Here is a 19,095-nt window from a genome sequence, read left to right as displayed (position 1 = left end):
ATAGACTTGATGGGCTGAGTGGCTTTGCTGTGTCATAAGGAAATATGAAAATTTACTATGGAAAAATATTCTTTACTTTGCTCTCTAGCAAAACAGTAGGGAGTTATGTCACTTTCCAAGCAAACTTCCCTCAAAATCCACTGAATCTTTATGATGGCAATGAGTTCTGTGTGATTTGCAATTGACTAGAGAGGGCATGTTCCTTACAGAGGGCTTTGAATCTCCATTATTTTTGGCCACTCCTTTAGCAAGAAGTTGCATTATTTACCACCACCGGTCTGTGAAAATGTCAACAAACTATGAGAAATGTTGTTCTCTTTGCATCTTGACGGTGGTGAAGATTTTTGTTATCAGGACTGACTAAGCAATATGTCTTATGAAATCCTCTTGTGGTCCTTTCCCCAACCAGTAAACAGTTCCCACCATGCAACTTTTCTGTTCTGTATAAGTGTGATGCTTGACAATTGCTGCATCATGATAGAGTGACTAAAGACCTAACTGTTGGTAACAGGACACTATTGCCTCCCCTGCAACCCACCTCACCTTCTGCTTTGTCCCAATCATTCAAATGTTGGGCAAGGCTGTGATTTAAATACCTATTTGGAAGGCAGATCCAACAATTCCGTTAGGCAGCTCCAGATAGTTTCCATCTTTTTGGCTTTTGGATAAATTTGAGAATTGATTGGGGACAAATTTGATTTTAAACATTGAAATCAGGAAATGTAGTGGCAATATGGATCTCTATGGCGAAAAAGATTGGATGCTAGAATGATAGAAGTTTTTGAAACTGTGCAATAGATTTTCATTAGCTAAAAATGCCAAGGAATATTCTTCAAAAACATGATAAATGGACTTGAGGTACAGATCGATCCTGATCTTAATTGATTGACAGAATATGTTAGCTTAGCTAGGAGGTTAGTTGCCATGGTAAAAGAGGTCAGTTTCCTGATCTGGAATAGTGAACTCCTGTTCCCATGGTTTTTATCCTTTGCTGAATTTTGCTTTATGACCACTACAGGTTCATATGCATCAAGTGTCTATGGCTGGAAGCCCACCAGTCTCCTTGGCTGAACAGGCTCAAGTAAAGCTCATCACGGTCACTGATGACTTAGTTCAGCAACTAGCTGAACATCAGGTACGATTTGTTGGTTGCTGAACGTGATTGTTTGAATCTGGTTATATGTGCAGTAGTTACATCTGTACTGTACTTCATTGCACCAGCTAGAAGAAGTTTAGAAACATTTCCATATGGTCCCCTTTTAGTTTTAAAAGCAAATTCACCAAGTTCCAAGATTTATTTTTAATAACTTTTGGAAAAGATTGTATCCATTCCATAAAAAATATTCAACGACATTTCAATTCGCCTTTTAAAATAGCTTTGCTTAACCATATTAATACTCAATTAACGTTAGAGTTGACGAGCTTGTATATTTTCCTTTTGATTGAACTCCACAGCAAGAACAGTTTATTTGCTAAATTGTGACCCCAAACCTAAAAAGAAATACATGCTTAATTCTGGCTGCTTGTATGTACGGTAAAGTCTCCTTGAATACGACTCAAATGCATTTTATTAGATAAAATAACTTTATACAAACTTTTTGCAGTAATAAGAAATCCTCTAAGTCAGAGACAAGAATTAATTTCTTCCAATAACGTTGAACTTGCTGTGTCTTTTATGTCTCTGAACCTTTGTTCTATTTTAATCATGCCATTTTCCAATCCAGTTCCTTAAAAGTCTTGCATTGTCCAAGTAACAAATTGGCTGTTTCTCCCTGTACTTGGAGCCATGTTCAAAATCAATCTTGGGTAGAGTTTCTCCTGTTTGAATAAATTGCAACATTCTTCTGCAAGACTTTCTCACCTAACGGTTTAGGTGATCACAGCAGGAGGGAGAGAAAAGTTGCCACCCTGTCTGTCTTCCTTCCTACCTAGTTGTCTTTTGAGCAGTTTTCATACAATCCACAGAATGCTTGGGAAAATTGAAAAATCAGCATGCTGCGAGGTTACCCCATTAGTTTATTTTGGTTCCAGGTTTTGGATGCTATATGGAGTTAGATTTGATGGACTTGGGGACAATGTGTGGAGCTCAGCATTTAATATGTGTAGTTTTTCTAATCGGAAAAGACTTTAGGGTTAATTTATTCTGTTGCTATGAAATTAAATGTTTCATAGGAGGTTCATATGAGCAGTGAAGCTGTTCAGGGAATTGTGCATCCTCACAGTGCTCGACAGATAACTGGGAGGTTGCCTGCATGTTCCTGAAATGTGTGCATTTGTAATATTGGAATAATTTTGTTCATTGTGTGCAGCAGAAGGATTAGTCAAGCAAGCATTGGAATTGCAAATGTTTTCATGCCAGTAGAGGTAAATTCATTACTTGAGGTAATAGTTCTATTGATAGCAGGCTGCTTCTTAACAGAGTTGAGGGAGCTACAGAAATTAAGGTTTTGGTTCTCAATGAAAAAAGTGTACAAAGAGCTTTGAGGTTAGAATAATGAAGGATAGAGAAATCTTTTGTTTATAGGAAGGACAAAGCTGAAGCAATGTCTAATAAGACAGAGTAATTATATTGCACTTCCAGAAGCAAGTCTCATTTGTTCTCTACATTTTCTAGATTGACACATTCTTGTTGTTAAAGGGCACCTTTCACTGTTTTTGTGTGGGACTGGAGATCCTTTTGACTTTGCTCCTCTTTAAAAATTGCAGCAATTGTTAGCTGTTCAAACTACTTTTTACAAACACAAATAAAGCTGTCCAATTTCTGTAACCGTGATACTTCATTGCATGCGGCATAGTATATTAGTTCAATGCTAAGTTTTAGTGTTATAAATTTTGGGCTAATGTTTGAATTAAGTCTTAGCCAAATATAAAAGTAATAAATTAAGCATGAATGCTGAGCAAAGTCAATCAATGAAGAAAATAGAAATTAAATTCCTCAAACAGCTGGATACAGAAGCCAAATGGGGAAGTCAGTCTGGATTTTGTAGTTATAGCATCATAAATCAAGAGAACGTGAAATAAATCAGTCGATAGGAATATCCAATGGATGTGATGTATATTTATATTTGTAAATGTATAATCCAGAAGTATTTGCATTTATAATATTGCATTAGTTTAATTTACTAAGCACAGTAAATAAAAAAAATCAAAAAGCCTGCAGATATAGATTGTCCATCCCACTCTGACTGATCTATCTGTGGCTCCTTGTGCTGTTATAATATAAGCTTGAGGAACAACACCTCATCTTCTGTCTGGGCACATTGCAACTTTCTGGGCTCAATATTGAATTCTACAACTTCAGGTAACTTGCTTTCTCTGTCTCTATCAGAACTGGCTTGTCATCTGTCTCTGGTTGTGACTCAGTTTTTCTCTCTCCATTAGCACAGTCTGACCTGCTGGACGTGTCCTGCAGTACAGCATTTCATAACTCCTGCATTCCTTTGTCTGTGTTCTCACTACCTGCCCTCATTTTAAAGCTTTTATAAATGGTCATGTTCTTTCTCTCTAACTGCCCCATTAACCCATTGACCAGATTTACAGCTTATTCCTAGGGCAACCTGGCCTCACCCGGTGACATATTCCTTTTGTCCTATGCATCCCTTCCCCACCCTCCCTGCAGCTTAATACTAATTTGTTTTCTGCCCTTTTCAGTTCTAACTAAAAGTCTTTAACCTGAAACATTAACTGTTTCTCATTTTGTAGAAGCTGCCTGACCTGCTGAGTATTCCCAGCAATTTTTGTTTTTAGTTCAGGTCTTTATGGTACATTAGCTAACTTGTTTTCTCTCCTTCCCTGTTCTGACAAAGGATCTTTGACCTGGAGTGTTAACTCTGTTTCTTTTCCCACAGGTGCTGCCTGACATGCTAGGTCTTCCCAGCATTTGCTGACACTGACTCTCCTTGATTAACTGCTCTCTCCAAACGTTGGTTTATGCCATCCCTCGACACCTTTTCCTCAACATCTGTCCACTGCCAACGTCAGACTGCCTGGCCGGTGGTTACTTGATCTCACCCTTTCCAAACGATGGCACCACATCAGCAGCCTTCCATTCCTCTAGCACCGTGCCCGCAGATAGCGAGTGGAAGCAAGGGCCAGGGCCTGAGCTATTTCCTCCCTCGTTGTCTTATGGATGTATTTCATCTGTTGGATTTATTTTATCTGGGTCTAGCAATGTACTCCCCTGTAACGGTGTCAAATCAGTCCTTCCCTCTTGTGAGGAAGCATACAGAGGATTTATTCAGAACTTTACACTCCTCACTCAGGCTGTTGTTTTGGCCTCTCATAACAATCAGTCTTTCCTTTCTCATGAAAGGCCTGTGACTGGCACGATGAGAGTTTCGATCATTTTCTGTTTTTATTTTAGATATATAGCATCTGCAGTTTGATATACATTTCGTGTTGAACTTGCTGCCATCTCTTCCAAGCTTGCCAACCCTGACTTTCTGCTCTTCTCTCTGACATGATTTCCTTGCATCTCTTTTGCATTGTGGTTTCAACTTAAAATTAACTTGTTTTCTCACTTTTCCAGTTCTGATGAAGGACCTTCAACCTGTAATGTTAACTTTGATGCTCTTTCCACAGATGCTGAGTGTTTTCAGCATTTTCTGCTTTGAGCTTGCCCATGTAGTACAAGAATGGCCATGGTTCCAATAGGAAAAGGGAATAACTCTTTATTTGAAATAGTAGTTTTCATTGGCAAGTCCCTTCTCAGCCAGATGAGGGAGAAGGTACTCCTACTACTTGAGTCAACTCTTTCAGTCCTACAACTCTCAGTGATCTTTATGCACCACCAACCCTGACCTTTTTGTGCATGCCCAGTTTTAATCAGTGTATCCACCTGGCATTCATCTCTTAAACCTCAGTACATTCCTCTGGACCTTTAAGATATTCTTAAAAACCAACGTGTTTGAACCAACTTTTTATCATCTGTCTGAAAATTTTCCTGATGTAGCTCTGGACTTTTAAAACTTGAGTAAAAACACTGTCTAACTGTTAAGTTATTTCTCATGAGAAATTCTGTGTGTCATTCCATGAAGAACATTACATTTAAACTAGAGGCAGGAGTAGACCACTCAGCCCTTTGTGCCTGCTCCACCATTCAGTAAGATCATGGCTGTTTATGTACCTGCACCAACCCTATATCACTTGATTTCCTTAAAGCAAGAAAATGGTGTGTTTGATTACCATAAAGTAGCTGGGCAGAAAAAGATGAAATGGGAGATATTCTTGGAGTCATAACCAGCATCTGTTTGTTGAGGCAATTTGGCACTAAGTTTATGACCTTTCTGACTATTTTGGTAATGATGTAGTTTTGTGTTTGGAATTTTCCAGTGAAGTAGTAAACTTACTCTGAGTGCTTACACTTTCTCCAGATACAGCAAGCTGAGTAAATGTGTATTTATATTGCCTTTGTATTTAGGATGTAGGATTCTTGCTCCTAGCAGTGCCGCACTTTGTATTGGGTTTAGTGATAACACCATGTAACTTGGCCTGTTGATAAGCATAGAGGCAGTTGTTGGCATTATGGGCTTTAAGGGAGGGATAGATGGGAAAGAGAACTGGATATCTAATAGAACAAGGGAGAGAATGGAAATTTTAATGTGAGGGATAGGGATGGGCACTGGAATTGTAAGTGAGATGTGTACATTATTAAGACATGCCCAACAGAAAAGTAGGAAATAGAGTTGGTAGGATCACAGACTAAACAGTGAAATTGTTGACTCTTTGAAGTAGTTCTAAACAAGGTAGATAAAATATTTGTATCCTCCCTGACGATGCATTGATTTCTTGCACAGCGAAACAAATTATTGTAATTTCTGAGGTAACATTTTGAGTACTGTACATGTGTTTGGGCACTGTAGGTTGAAAGGGATATTGATATGTTGGCAAGGAACAACAGGGTTTGTGTTTTAGAAGGAAACTTCATTTCTTAGATGAATAAATTTATTAGAGAGAGAATTTAAATTGCTGAACGGTATAGGTACATTAAATATAAATAGAATAATTATCTTGGATGATGAGTACCAAACTAGAAAGCAGTACTTCAGTATTAATAAATATCAAGCACACAGGAATTAGTTTTCCTGTGTGGATTAGTGGTATAGGTGAGAAAGCTGGGGAGGGTGGGGAAAGGTGGTTAGAAATTGGATCTTGCTGGATATGCGCAAGTAACCAGGGTCACTTTGACTCGGTGAGGGTCGGATCAGAAATTCATATGCATGCTTTGTTATAATGTTTGCAGATTTTGGCCACTGCCAACAGTACTCTTTACCTCATTGCATCCCATGTATATGCACCAGTTTCAGGCGCTGCTAGCAGCAGTTGCAGTTAACTGACACGGACTGAATTCAAGATTGCATCTCTGGGGAGCTGCTCGTTGCTTCCAGCCTCTGGTCCTTCTAACTTTGGCAAGGTTGGTGCAAGCAATGAAAGGCCAGAGTGTAGAGCAGGCACCCAGATTTTGGATACAACTCTGGATACATAGTGGAAGAGTTAGAAAGGAGGATGTACAGGAAACCATCCAGGTCCATTGTGAAGTGCCATTGGAAGAAGTTTTTAACTATGGTCTACTCCAAGAATTTTACACCAAGGAACTGGATGTTGTGAAGAAGCTTCCCTACAGGTGGTTAGCTCAGTGAATGCATCGTGAAATCCCACCTCACGCTGCTCCCATCAGTCATTGAATAATAATTTCTATGAATTACAATTCCTACCCCACTTTCACGAGCCCCATCACACCCTCAAAAGCTTACCATTACTTACAGCTTTTACATACATTGGCAATTATTCAGTTGTAGTGGACTCGTCACTCAGATACATTGAAGTAGACTTGGCAAAACACTTCCCTTTCTGAACTTGGAGATGACATGTAATCTCTGCAAACAGCAATGGACTAACGGTGGTCAATTTTCCAGATGCTGTTGAAGAACCCTTGCCAAGTTGCTGCCATCCTCTTTACCGATGGTTCACAATAGCCCCACTGTGTTGTGGACAGCAGTGAATGTTCAGGGTGGTTGAGAGGGGTGCCAATCAACTGGACTGTTTTATCCTGAATGAAGTCGAGTGTCCAGCAAGTGAAGAATGTTCTTTTACAACGCTAACTTGTGCCTTGCAGATGTGGAAAAGGCTTTCTGAAGTCAGGAGTTGAGTTCCTCGCTGCAGAATACACAGCCTCTGATCTGCTCTGCAAGCCACAGTATTTAAGATCCTGGTAAGTTTCTGGTCAATGACCATTCCCAGGATGTAAGTGGTGAGATTTTGGCAATGGTAATGCTGTTGAAAATCAAAGGGATCTTCTCCTTTGGAGATCACCATTGCTTTATACTTGATACACGTGAGCCCAGAACAGAGTGCTGTTTGGGTCTTGCTCTGGGCACATACTGGCTCATTCTTTGAGCTTTGGAAGTGTTAAATTGGCTCCTTAACTGAATTGAAGAGTTCTTCCAACACATGCAGAGAGGGCCTTTCATCATCTGCTGTTTTGATGGTTATTCCTATTGTATTTTCCCCACCCTCTTGCCCTTCTTCCTGCCGTGATGCTGCAGTCAAAGATTGCACACTCATAAAGGCAAAGCTATTTGGGATATACAGGTGACAACAAAGCAAGATGCTCTCCCTGTGGTTTTATCCTGTAATGTTACTTGCTTTCTCCACCACGTTCCAGGTTTCTCCAAGGTTTTCTTCACACAAATGATCAGCTGTAACTGCTGCAAGCTGTGGATTTAGGGGATAACCCTATTCCAATATTAGTCATGTAGTGGCTGAAATATGGCCAGAGCAGAGTACTTTAGAGTGAAGATATCTTGTTGGCTTCCCAAATGACTCCCAGTCCCAACCTGATCCTCTAATAGTGATAAATTAATTTTTATGTTTGTCCAGTAAAGCCCCTTGTAGTTCTTGAACAGGTGGTTGTTCCTGTACAGAGTCCTCAGTGGGACATTTGTACAGGTTGTTACTTCCTCAATTTAGGAAATCCTGTTGCCTTGGTGAGTCTATATGTCCATGTTGTCTGTTGCTCTCTTCCCAAGGAGGAGCTGTTGAATTTTCCTCCCTCTATTAGAAACGGCTGAATGTTACAGAACTGAAAACTGCAACCTGTGGCTGATATCTGCCACAGCTCCCTGGAATGGAGGTGGAAGTCGAGGACTGTGACCTTCAGTGCCACAGACAAAAGCTGTCCAAGTCTGTGTGGCTGCAGCTTGCCAGATCACAGCGACTAACTTGTTTCTGGCCACATTGCTGCTTTGTCAGTTAGACTAATGACCTGTGCTCGCGGTCGACTCTTGGAGATTAAGCTCTCCTGGATAGAGCCGAGCCCCTCTCCCCTTCCTCTTTGTGATTCTTCTGGCAAGGTGGACTCATCTCCAGGCTTCTCTCCTTTTGCACCTGTCAGACATGCTGGAAGCTCAGTCGACTACAAATGAGCCTCGTGTTCTTGGGTCAAAAACTCAGATTTGTCTAATCTCAGTATTCAACCAATCTGCAAATAGAGGATCTCTTTAAATTCCATGGGAAGGATGTTCTTCCTTCTGACAGGACCAGGTTTTCTGTATGTGGTTCACACAGTTGGACAGAGTTGTCAATTCGCTGTTGCACAAGGGTTAACATCTTTGTATGTAATTCAATCTCGTGTGTATGTTGTGCCTGCAATGGCACAACTCAAGGTAACGTATTGTGAATTGCTTGCTATATAAATTTTGGCAGATCTGGACTTGTCCTGATATGTAGGGGGTATTGAGAAACTCTAAAGCATTTCAATTTGTCAGCCCTGATGTCCCCAATAGAAAACAAATAGATCAGGTATTTGAAAGGAATGGACTTCATTTCTATATCTCAACAGTTTGTGGGGTAGGGGTAATCTGTCTTGTTTAAAACGCATTCTGATTAAACCAATAGCATTGCATAGAATTCACAGCACAGTAATGGCTGTTCTGCCTATGTTGGCTGTGCTGGGAAAGCAGGGCTGGTTACAGTTCATCTAAGCTTTTGCATCCTCCTTTTGTTCCTTTCTGTCTTGCACATTTAGTTAGCTTCCCCTTAAATGTCCACCTCATCTAATTTTTGATGCAAAAGCAAAATACTGCAGATTCTGGAAAACTTAAAGAAAGGCACTAATTACTGGGAATACTAGGCAGGTCAGGGAGCAGCTGTGAACAGAGAAGCAACGTTTCCAGTTATTCATTTATGAGAATTGGGAAAAGTTTAGAAATTAAACAAGATTTAAGTTGCAAATGAAGTGGGGAGGGGAAGTAAGGCCAAGGGCGAGGTCTGTGATGCCAGAGATTGAATGATACAATGGAGGTGCCAGCAGAAAGAGGGTGATAGAGATGTCTGGAGCAGGTGCAAATAGGAAGAGATGGCAAAAAATTAAATGCTAGATAAGGGGAGAAGATAAAATGGGGACCTTGTGCTGCTTCAAGGTGAAACAGCTACTTTCTTGAACTGCTTCCAATTTAATCTGCTGCACACGGTGCTCACAGTGTGGTCTCCTCCACTTTGGAGAAACCAAGCACATATTGGGTGTCAGACTTGCTGAACGTCCCTGCTCGGGTGACCCTGAGCTTCCAGTTGTCTGGTACTTTTATTTTGTCATCTTCTCTAACCTCACTGTCTTTGGCCTCCTACACTGTTCTGGTGAAGTTCAACGTTTGAGGAACAGTGCTTCATCTTACAACTTGGCACAGTACAAGCCTGAGGATGCAACATTGAATTCAACAACTTCAGATAATCAGTCGTTCAGTCATCTCAAATTTTCAACATTCAGTTTCCTCCTTTCTTCTACTTTGTCAGTTTGCTTGTCATCTTGTATTTATAACTGCAGACTCTCAGCTGACGTTGACAGAGAGAGAGAGAGACACGCACACGCACAGAGTCTGAGTTGTCCACTTGGCTCCTCAAGCCTGCTCTGCCACTCAATAACATCGTGGCTGATCTGATTGTAGTCTTAACTCCACATTCCTAAGTACCGAAGGTAACCTTCAACCATACTGGATCAGGAATCTATCTATTTTCAAAGACTCTGCTTCCACTGCCCTTTGTAGAAGAGAGTTCCAAAGATTCAGGACCCTCTGAGAAGAAATAATTCAGCTCGTCTGTCTTAAATGGAGCAACACCTTATTTTTAAATAGTGACCTCTAGATGTCGCACAGGAGAAAAAACATCCATCCCACAGGATCATACAGTATATGTTTTGGTCAAATCTCCTGTCACTGTTCTAAACTCGAGCAGGTACAAGCTAGGCCTGTCCAAGATGTCTTTATAAAACAACCCACTCATTCTGGATTTCACTCTTGTAAATCTTCTCTGAACTGCTTCCAGTGTTTACACCTTTCCTCAGATAAGCAGACCAGTACTATTCACGGCAATCCAGACGTGATGTCACTAATGCCATAGTGTTGAAAGCACTGAAACAGGCCCTTCAGCTCAACTCGTTCGTGCCGACCAAGGTGTCTTCCTGAGCCCGTTTGCCTGCATTTGGCCTGTATCCCTCTCAGCCTTTCCTATCCGTGTACCTGTCCAAGTGTCTTTTAAACATTGTAATTGTACCTGCCTCTACAGCTTTCTCTGGCAACTCATTCCATACACCCACCACCTTCTCTGTGGAAAAACTTGTCTCTCCAGTCCCTTTTAAATCTTTTGTCTCTCACCTTAAACCTGTGCCCTCTAGTTTTAGACTCCCTTACCCTGGGGAAAAAGACTGTGTGACCATTCACCTTACCTGTGCCCCTCATGATTTTATAAACCTCTATTAAGGTTACCCCTTGGCTTCCTTCACTCCAGGGAAAATCAGCTATCCAGTCTCTCCTAAACTCAAGCCCCCCCCAGTCTTGGCAGCATCTTTGTCAATCTTTTCTGCAGCCTCTCTAGCTTAATCACATCCTTCCTATAGCATGGTGACCACAACAGCACACAGTATTCCAGGTGCAGTCTCTCTGAAGCCCTGTATAACGAAAGCGTATCCTTATTCACTCATGGTCTCCTCAGTCGCACGGCTTTCCTTTTTGTTTTCTCTATCTCATTCCCATTTCCTCTGAAGCTTAAAATGTTTTTTCCCCCCAGTTCTAACAAAGAATCATTGAGTTGAAACGTTAATTCTGTTTCTCCCTCCACAGATGCTGCCTGATCTGCTGAATATTTCCAGCATTTTTTGTTACTGTGCTTGGTGTTCTGCCTCTTCCCTTTCTTCTTAAAACAAAAGAGAATAAAATTCATTTGAAAGTTGTAACATTTAGAGTCTTTACTGATTTGAGCTTGTTTTTTCACTTGAAGATTTCACCAGGGACTGTGTTTCATTGCACTCTGGCTCCATGAGTTAGTGAACAATAATAACAATAGCGGATCAGGCTGCCTTGCTGTCAGTTGAGTAGGGATTTGGAGTAATGAGCCACCAGTGGGGAAAGCAAAGAGGAAAAGAATGTGGGAGAAGAATGACATCCTTTTAATCTTCTTTAATTTCAATGGACAAGGATGCTATTTTAAAGAAATATATATATATATATATATATGAAGTTAGAAGTGCCTTTTTTTATTTTTTTTCCTGGCAACTTCCTCACAGGTCTCTCACTCTCAAGGGACATTATCTACTGTAGCTCCAGGAACTGTAATAGGACGACCAATAATGACCAGTACCCCACAGAGGATTCAGATTGTTCCCACAGACTCTGGTGTCACAGTAGCACAGCGCATTCAGGTAGAATTTCTCTTACTAAAATGTGGTGAAATAAATTAAAAGTTGCATGTACTAGAGCATTAAATACTGCAAACCTGCTCCATCCATAATGGAAACAAGTTTCAGCCTTTAAACAGAAATAATATGTAAGTGGGTCGAAATGTCCAGCTTCCCCATCACCCCTCCCCTCATGTGAGTTGTTACTGGTCCATGTGGTGTCTTGCCTCCCGGCAACTGGTGTTCTTTAACTATCTCATTGGTTATTGATGTCTTTTACATGCAGTACACCTGCAAAGAAATTTGCAGAGAAATTCAGCATAAGCTGAAAATCTGGAATTAAACACAAAACTGCTGGGCTTTTTCTCGAAGGTGGGACCTGCACAGGCTGGACTGGTTGCACCTGAATTGAAATGGACCCTTGCAGGGAGATTTGTTAGTGCTGGTGGGTAGGGTTTAAACTAATTTGGCAGGGGAATGGGACACAGATGTACAATTGGGCAGAGTGGGACAGGAAGAGGGAGGTACAGACATATATAGAAGACATGATAAGGTATGAGGGAGGAATGCAATTTCATATTGGCAAGCTGTAAACAGTGAAGTGTCACAGCGGTCACTGCAGTGGCCTCACCTATTTAGATTTTACATTAATGGCCTAGATGAAGGGATTGAGTGTATTTCTAAGTTTGCTAATAATACAAAAACAGATAGGAAAGTAAATTGTGAGTAGGACACTAAAAGCCTGAAAAGGATCATTGACTCGTTACATGAGTGGACAACGAGACAGTAGATGCAGTATAATGTGGAGAAATTCAAGTTTATTCACATTGGAAACAGGAAAACATAGCATTCATTAGTCTCACTATTTAAATGTTAATAAGATATCTTTATTAGTCACATGTACATCGAAATAGTGAAATGCATCTTTTGCGTAGAGTGTTGTGGGGGCAGCCCGCAAGTGTTGCCACGCTTCCGGTGCCAACATAGCATGCCCACAACTTCCTAACCCGTGCGTCTTTGGCATGTGGGAGGAAACCAGAGCACCCAGAGGAAACCCACGCAGACACGGGGAGAACATACAAACTCCTTACAGACGGTGGCGGGAATTGAACCCAGGTCGCTGGTGCTGTCTGAGCGTCCTGGTATAAAGGGAACAAATTAACATGTAGATACTGCAAGTTATCAGAAAAGGAATTGGATGGTGTCCTGTATTGCAAGAGGGATGGAGCAGGTGTCCTGTTGTAACTGTACAGAACTTTGCTGAGACTACACCCACACCTAACTACTCCTAAATAAGGTTTTGTCTTATTAGGAGCGATTGAGCAGAATAGATGTTTGTTGTCTGGAGGTTGGAAGAGAAATGGTGATCGTATCGAAACACCTAATAATCTGTCATAATGAGGGATTTTAACTTTCCTAGCTTGCACTGGGACTACCACATTTTAAGAGCTTAGATGGGGTGGAATTTGTTAAGTGTGTTCCAGAAAGTTTCCTTGGGCAATATATAGAGGGCCTACTAGGGAGAGGGCAAAGCTCCACCTACTCTTTGGTAACAGGATGGGGCACGTGACTGAGGTGACAATGGGGGAGCACTTTGGGACCAGTGACCATAATTTTATTCGTTTTAAAATAGATATGGAAAGGGGCAGAAATGGTCCACAGGTTCAAGTTCTAAATTAGGGCAAGGTGACATAGGTATAAGGTGAAAGGGGAACAATTTAATAGGATCTTGAGGGGCGACTTCTTCTGCACAAGGGGTGATATGTATGTATGTAGAATGAGCTGCCAGAGGAAGTGGTTGAGGTAGGTACATTAAGAACTTTTAAAGACAGTTGGACAGGTACATGGATAGGAAAGGTTTAGAAGGTTATGGGCCAACTGCTGGCAAATGGGACTAGTTTGGATGGGCATCTTGGTCAGTATGGACCAGATGGGTCGAAGGGCCTGTTTCCATGCTGTATGACTCTGGTCTGGAGTTCTATATGTAGCCTTGATCAGGACGAGTACATTAGAATCAAAATAGTGCAGAAAAGTTCTCTAGACTGATTATTGAATAAAGGTTTTGCCTTATTAGGAGCAAATGAGCAGAATAGATGTTTGCTGTCTGGAGTTTGGAAGAGAAATGGTGATCGTATCGAAACACACAATAATCTGGTGGGAGTGGGTGGGGGGGGGGGGGGGGGGGGGGGGGGGGGGGGGGAGCGGAGAGCATGAAAGGAAATCTCAATCCAAAGCCGTAGTCTTCAGATAAAAGATTTAAGATGGAGGTGTAAAGGAATTTCTTCTGAGGATTAAATCTTTGGAACTATTTTACGCTAGAGAGCTGTGGCCTCTGAGTCATTGAGTATATTCAAGGCTGAGATTTTCATGGGGAATCATGTGTTGTAGTAATTGGGTAGGAAAGGGGAGTTGGGGACTAATGATCAGACCAGCCATGATCTTTTTGAATGGTAATGCAGGCTAAAGGAATCATATGGTCTACCATGCCTCTTTTTCATATGTTCTTTAGGAAGACTGCAACACAATCAAGTACGTCTGGTGTATACTCAGTTGAAACAAGCTTGTTAAATTGTTTTGTTAAAGTGTTCAGGCTTTGGGTGGGAGGAAAGGAGAATGTGGGAGGTGCTATGGAAAAGGGTGGGAGTGTTGGTGGGATATGAACCAGCAAGTAATGGAGGGAGCAGTCACTCATGGAATGTTGGTGCAGGATGGAGTGCATTTGGTGGCTTCAAGATGCCAGATGAATCTGGAAGCTGGTAGGGTGGAAGGTGAAGGCAGGTAGACCTCTATCATGGTTTTCGGATGGAGGGCAAAGTTAAAGAAGGGAATGGAACATATAGTCGAGGAGCATGTTAACTGCGATGGAGGAGAGTCCTCACTTGAGGACAAAGGAAGACATACCTGCAACATTGGTGTGGAAAGTGACATTGTAAGATCAGATGCTGAAAGCTGGGAATGCCTGTGGGAAGTGGGATGGAAGGAAATTTAGTCAGGGTAAGTGTGGAAGCTAGTGGTCATGCAATGGTTATCGGTCACTAGCCTATTCCCTACAAAAGAGTTGGAAATGTGATAGAAGGGAAAAGTCAAAGGTGAACCATGTGAGAGAGAGAAAATGGTAGCAAAGTTGATGACACTTTCCAGTTCTGGGTGAGAGCAGTAAATCTTACCGATACAATCATCAGTGAACTGGCCAAAGGAGAGGGATTAGACCCAGAAGGACTGGAGCAGGGAATGTTATGTGTATCTAACAGAGGGGCAAAGAAAGCTGGGATCCATAAGGAGGAAGGTAGGAGTTCGGCTTTTGGGGCTTTGAAGTTGGTCACAGGAAGAATCTCTGCAGACGAGGTCAGTGACAGTCCGGGAAACAATTGCTTCGATGGTTGTGTGTGGGTCACAGTCCAGAGGAAATGTTGAAGTGAGTGTTTGACATCTAAAGGTACAGAGGGCACCATTAGATTATTTTTCCTCTTTATCCTATGATAGATGTCAGCTGCCAAATGATATGTTTTTATTTGTAGATTGTCACTGATCAGCAGACAGGCCAAAAGATTCAGATAGTCACGTCGATGGATCATGGTGCAAGCAAGCAATTCATATTAACAAATTCAGATGGCACAACATCAAACAAAGTGATTTTAGCCCGACCTGATTCAGGACAAGGAAAGGTCATCCTGGCCACACCTGACTCTGCTGGTCTCAACCAGCTCATCTTTACGTCTCCTGATGGATCAGCACAACATATTCAGGTAGAGTGGATGCAAATTGTATATATGCTGTTCGCAGTGGTCTGTGGAACCTGGAAACTTTACACATGCCAGTCATTTAATTAAAACATTGAATTTGTCTTTTTGCAATCTAACCTTTCCAACTTTTCTTGGGTTTGTTTTTGTCCTTGGGTGTGACTGTTAAAGTTACTGTTTTATTTTCCTGAGAAAGAGGTGGTGAGCCAGTGCTTCGAATTGCTTTCCATGGTTTGCTTACAACTCAGGAGCTTGTGGTGTTGCACTAGAGTCAGAGACTGGATAAAGAAAACAGATGAACCAATTGTGTGTTTACAACATTCTAACAGCTTCGTCGTCATTTCTACTGAGACCAGTTTTCTTGATCTTTGTCTCTAAAAGAGAGCTGTATTATTGAAAGCCACTAAAGTAATTCCTGTTGGTAGAATTCACACTTGAGTAATGGATTGCTTCCTTATTCACTCTATCACTGTTCATTCCCTTTTGGATAACTAGGAGTCACTTGGTTGAAAGCTCATTATATTCTCTCACTTAAATTTTCCCTGTTATCTTGAAACTGGATAATTCTATAGGACACTCTGATTCTTCCTCCTACAATCCTTGGGTTTTTAAAACCCAATCTACCTAAATTCTCCTCCCTGATTTACCTTGTCCACTCAATGCACTTGAGTTTTCTTGGATTCTGAAAAAAATCGGTTGTGAAGTGCTAGGGAGTTGAGAATAGTATGGAATTAATATGCCTAATGCTGGGCACAGTACTTATTGTATTGGACAAGTAATCCAAGAGGGCAAGAGTTAAATGCATATCATGCCAGGTTGAGAGTCTGGAAATAAAAACCTTTTATATTTGAAGAAAAAATTTAAAAGATTTTGTATTTGAAAAAGAAAACCAGTTTACTAATTGCATTTCTAAGGAAGGAAACTGGCTGTTACGTCCAGACTGTGTGACCTTGCACTTAATCCTTGTGTAAGTCCTCTGCAGTGACAAAGCAATCCAATCAACTGACTTGCTGTCTCAGGGTCATGAGGATTAGGCAAGAAATGACAGCCTTACTAGCACAAATTGAAAAGTTACATAAAAGAAAATTAACAGAAATTATGCCATTCAGTGCTGAACTCAGGACTAAGTTTTTAAACTTTTTAAAAGCTTATTTGAAAGTGGGGGAATGCTGAATTTTAAATTTAAATTTTTTTAAAATTTTATTTACAACGTGGTAACAGGCCCTTCCGGCCCAACGAGTCCGCGCCGCCCTTTTGTTTTTAAAATCCATATTAACCTACCCGTACGTCTTTAGAATGTGGGAGGAAACCCACACAGACACGGGGAGAACGTAAACTCCTTACAGACAGCGACGGGAATCGAACCCCGATCGCTGGCGCTGTAATAGCGTTGCGCTAACCACTACGCCACTGTGCCGCTCAATCCTTATCTTTGTTTTTTTTAAATAAGTACAGATTTAATTCCAATTTACTTGTGAAAACTTGATCTGTGTGTAACGTTGCACGTCTAAACTTTCCTGTGTCCAAATTCATAAAGTTGTACAGCACCTACTCATCCTTGCTGACCAAGTTACCTATCTGAGCTAGCCTCATTTGCCTGCGTTTGGTCCATATCCCTCTGAACCTTTTCCTATCCATGTACCTGTCTGAATGTCCTTCGAACATTGTGATTATACCCACATCTACCACTTCCTCTGGCAGTTAATTCCACATACCCACCACCCTCTGTTTGGGGAAAAGTTGCCCCTGGGGTCCCCTTTAAATCTTACCCCTCTCGCCTTAAATCTACATCCGCTAGTTTTAGACTGCCCTACCCTGGGAAGAAGACTGCAGCTATTCACATTATCTATACTCCTGGTGATTTTATAACCCTCTACAAGGTCACCCATCGGCCTCCTGCGCTCCAGGGGAAAAAGCCCCAGCCTATCCAGTTTCTCCTTATAACTCAAGCCGTCTAGTCCTTGTAACGTCTTTGTGAATCTTTTCTGCATCCTTTCCAGCTTAAGGATATCCTTCCTGTAGCTGGACAGCCAGAACCGCACACAATACTCCAACTGTGGTCTTGCCAACAATTTGTACAGTTGTAACGTGATGTCCGAACTCTTGTACTCAGTGCCCTGATCAGTGAAGACAAGTGTGCCAAACGCCTTCTTCACCACCCTGTCTACCTGTGTTGCCACTTTCGGGGAACAATGTACTTGTCTCCCTTTGTTTAATAACGCTTCTCAGGATCCTGCCATTCACTGTCTAAATCCTGCCATAGTTTAACTTGCTAAAGTTGAATTGTCAGAGTTAAATTCTATCTGCCATTCCTTGGCCCACTTTCCCAGTTGATCTAGATCCTGTTAAATCTTAGATAACCATCTTCACTATCCACTATGCCACCAAACTTACTAACCGTGCCACCTACATGCTCATCCAAATCGTTAATATAGATGATGAATAACGGTGCACCCAGCACCAATCCCTGTGGCACGCCGCTGGCCACAGACCTCCTGGAAAAACAACCCTCCACTACCACCCTCTTCTTCCATCAAGCCAATTTTGTATCCAATTGGTTAGTTCACTTTGAACCCCATGTGATTTAAACGTCTGGACCAGCCTTCCACGTGGAACCTGGTCAAAGGCCTTGTAGACGATGTCTACTGCCCAGCCCTCGTGAATCCTCTTTGTAATCCCTTCAAAGAAAAACTCAAATTTGTGAGATGTGATTTTCCATGCACAAAGTCAAGCTGACTATCCCTAATCGGGCCTTGCCTTTCCAAATGCAGGTAGATTCTATCTCTCAGAATCCCCTCCAGTAACTTTCCCACCACCGACGCTAGGCTCACTGGCCTGTAGTTCCCCGGCACTTGAGCAATTTGAGAGATGTTGTGTGGAGTTTACCAACTGAAGGCAATTATTGAAAAATAATTGAAAACTAAGATGTTCACACCAATCCAGCTGATAGAGGTTTCCACACAGAACTTCTACAGTTTTATTGTCATAACATGGTCAAAAGGTTATGTCTCTACACCTTGAGTTGTAGCAGAAAATAGGGTAGGAACTGCAGAAGTTCTAGCCTTTGCTTTCTGTGTGTTCTTTTAAAAACGTATTTATATTTTCATCTCTGTAGATTGTAACTGATGCAACTTCAGCTGAGCAAAGTGCAGTCAAACCGCCACTGGAGTTTTGTGTAGTTTGTGGCGACAGAGCATCGGGTAAGAAAATGCTTCCTTAATCTCTGACAATTTATTTGGAAATAGTTCGAGTTTGATAACGCAAGTTTAATGCCTTTGAATTATATTCTTTAAAGCAGATGGCGATTTGACATTCTAAATCTGATTCCTGCTCGTTTATACCCAGCTTGAAAGTCAATAATCAAATTTTCTGTTCACTGGTAGCTTGATTTTTGATCTGATCCTGTCTTTCTGGCCCAATTTTTCTTGCATGTCTCGTGCTTAATTGACAAAGTTATCAGCCGATGTGCTTAGAAATGTGATAACATCCTTTGGAAAAGAGAACAATTAAATTTGAAATGCAATATCTTTTGGTAGTTTGCTATCAAGACAGCTATTAGATACTTGATTCTGCTCTGAAATTGCTTGAAGGAGTGATAAAGGGTCAAAAAATGCATTAAATGTGGAAGAAGAAAGCAAAGTGGCAGGATACAAAGGTTAAGAGTGATAGCAAACTGCAAGTTCCTTAAAG

At 41.3% G+C, this 19,095-nt stretch overlaps 1 protein-coding gene across 8 annotated transcripts in view; it reads left to right on the top strand.

The window, feature by feature from the left end:
• Window positions 1-19,095, top strand: part of nr2c1 (nuclear receptor subfamily 2, group C, member 1) — a 92,794-nt gene that overhangs the window by 48,376 nt on the left and 25,323 nt on the right. For 6 of the 8 annotated variants that reach the window (XM_052033441.1, XM_052033439.1, XM_052033440.1 and 3 more), the window contains 4 exons: window positions 1,019-1,135; window positions 11,555-11,689; window positions 15,184-15,411; window positions 18,521-18,605. In XM_052033441.1, coding sequence (XP_051889401.1) covers window positions 1,025-1,135; window positions 11,555-11,689; window positions 15,184-15,411; window positions 18,521-18,605 — 559 coding nt within the window. In that variant the 5' untranslated portion in view covers window positions 1,019-1,024. The remainder of the gene's footprint in view (window positions 1-1,018; window positions 1,136-11,554; window positions 11,690-15,183; window positions 15,412-18,520; window positions 18,606-19,095) is intronic. The other 2 variants (XM_052033445.1, XM_052033446.1) reach the window with 1 other exon arrangement.

This window comes from Pristis pectinata, chromosome 19 (assembly GCF_009764475.1).
Source record: "Pristis pectinata isolate sPriPec2 chromosome 19, sPriPec2.1.pri, whole genome shotgun sequence".
NCBI classification, from domain to species: domain Eukaryota; kingdom Metazoa; phylum Chordata; class Chondrichthyes; order Rhinopristiformes; family Pristidae; genus Pristis; species Pristis pectinata.
This window is presented reverse-complemented; position numbering and strand designations above follow the sequence as displayed.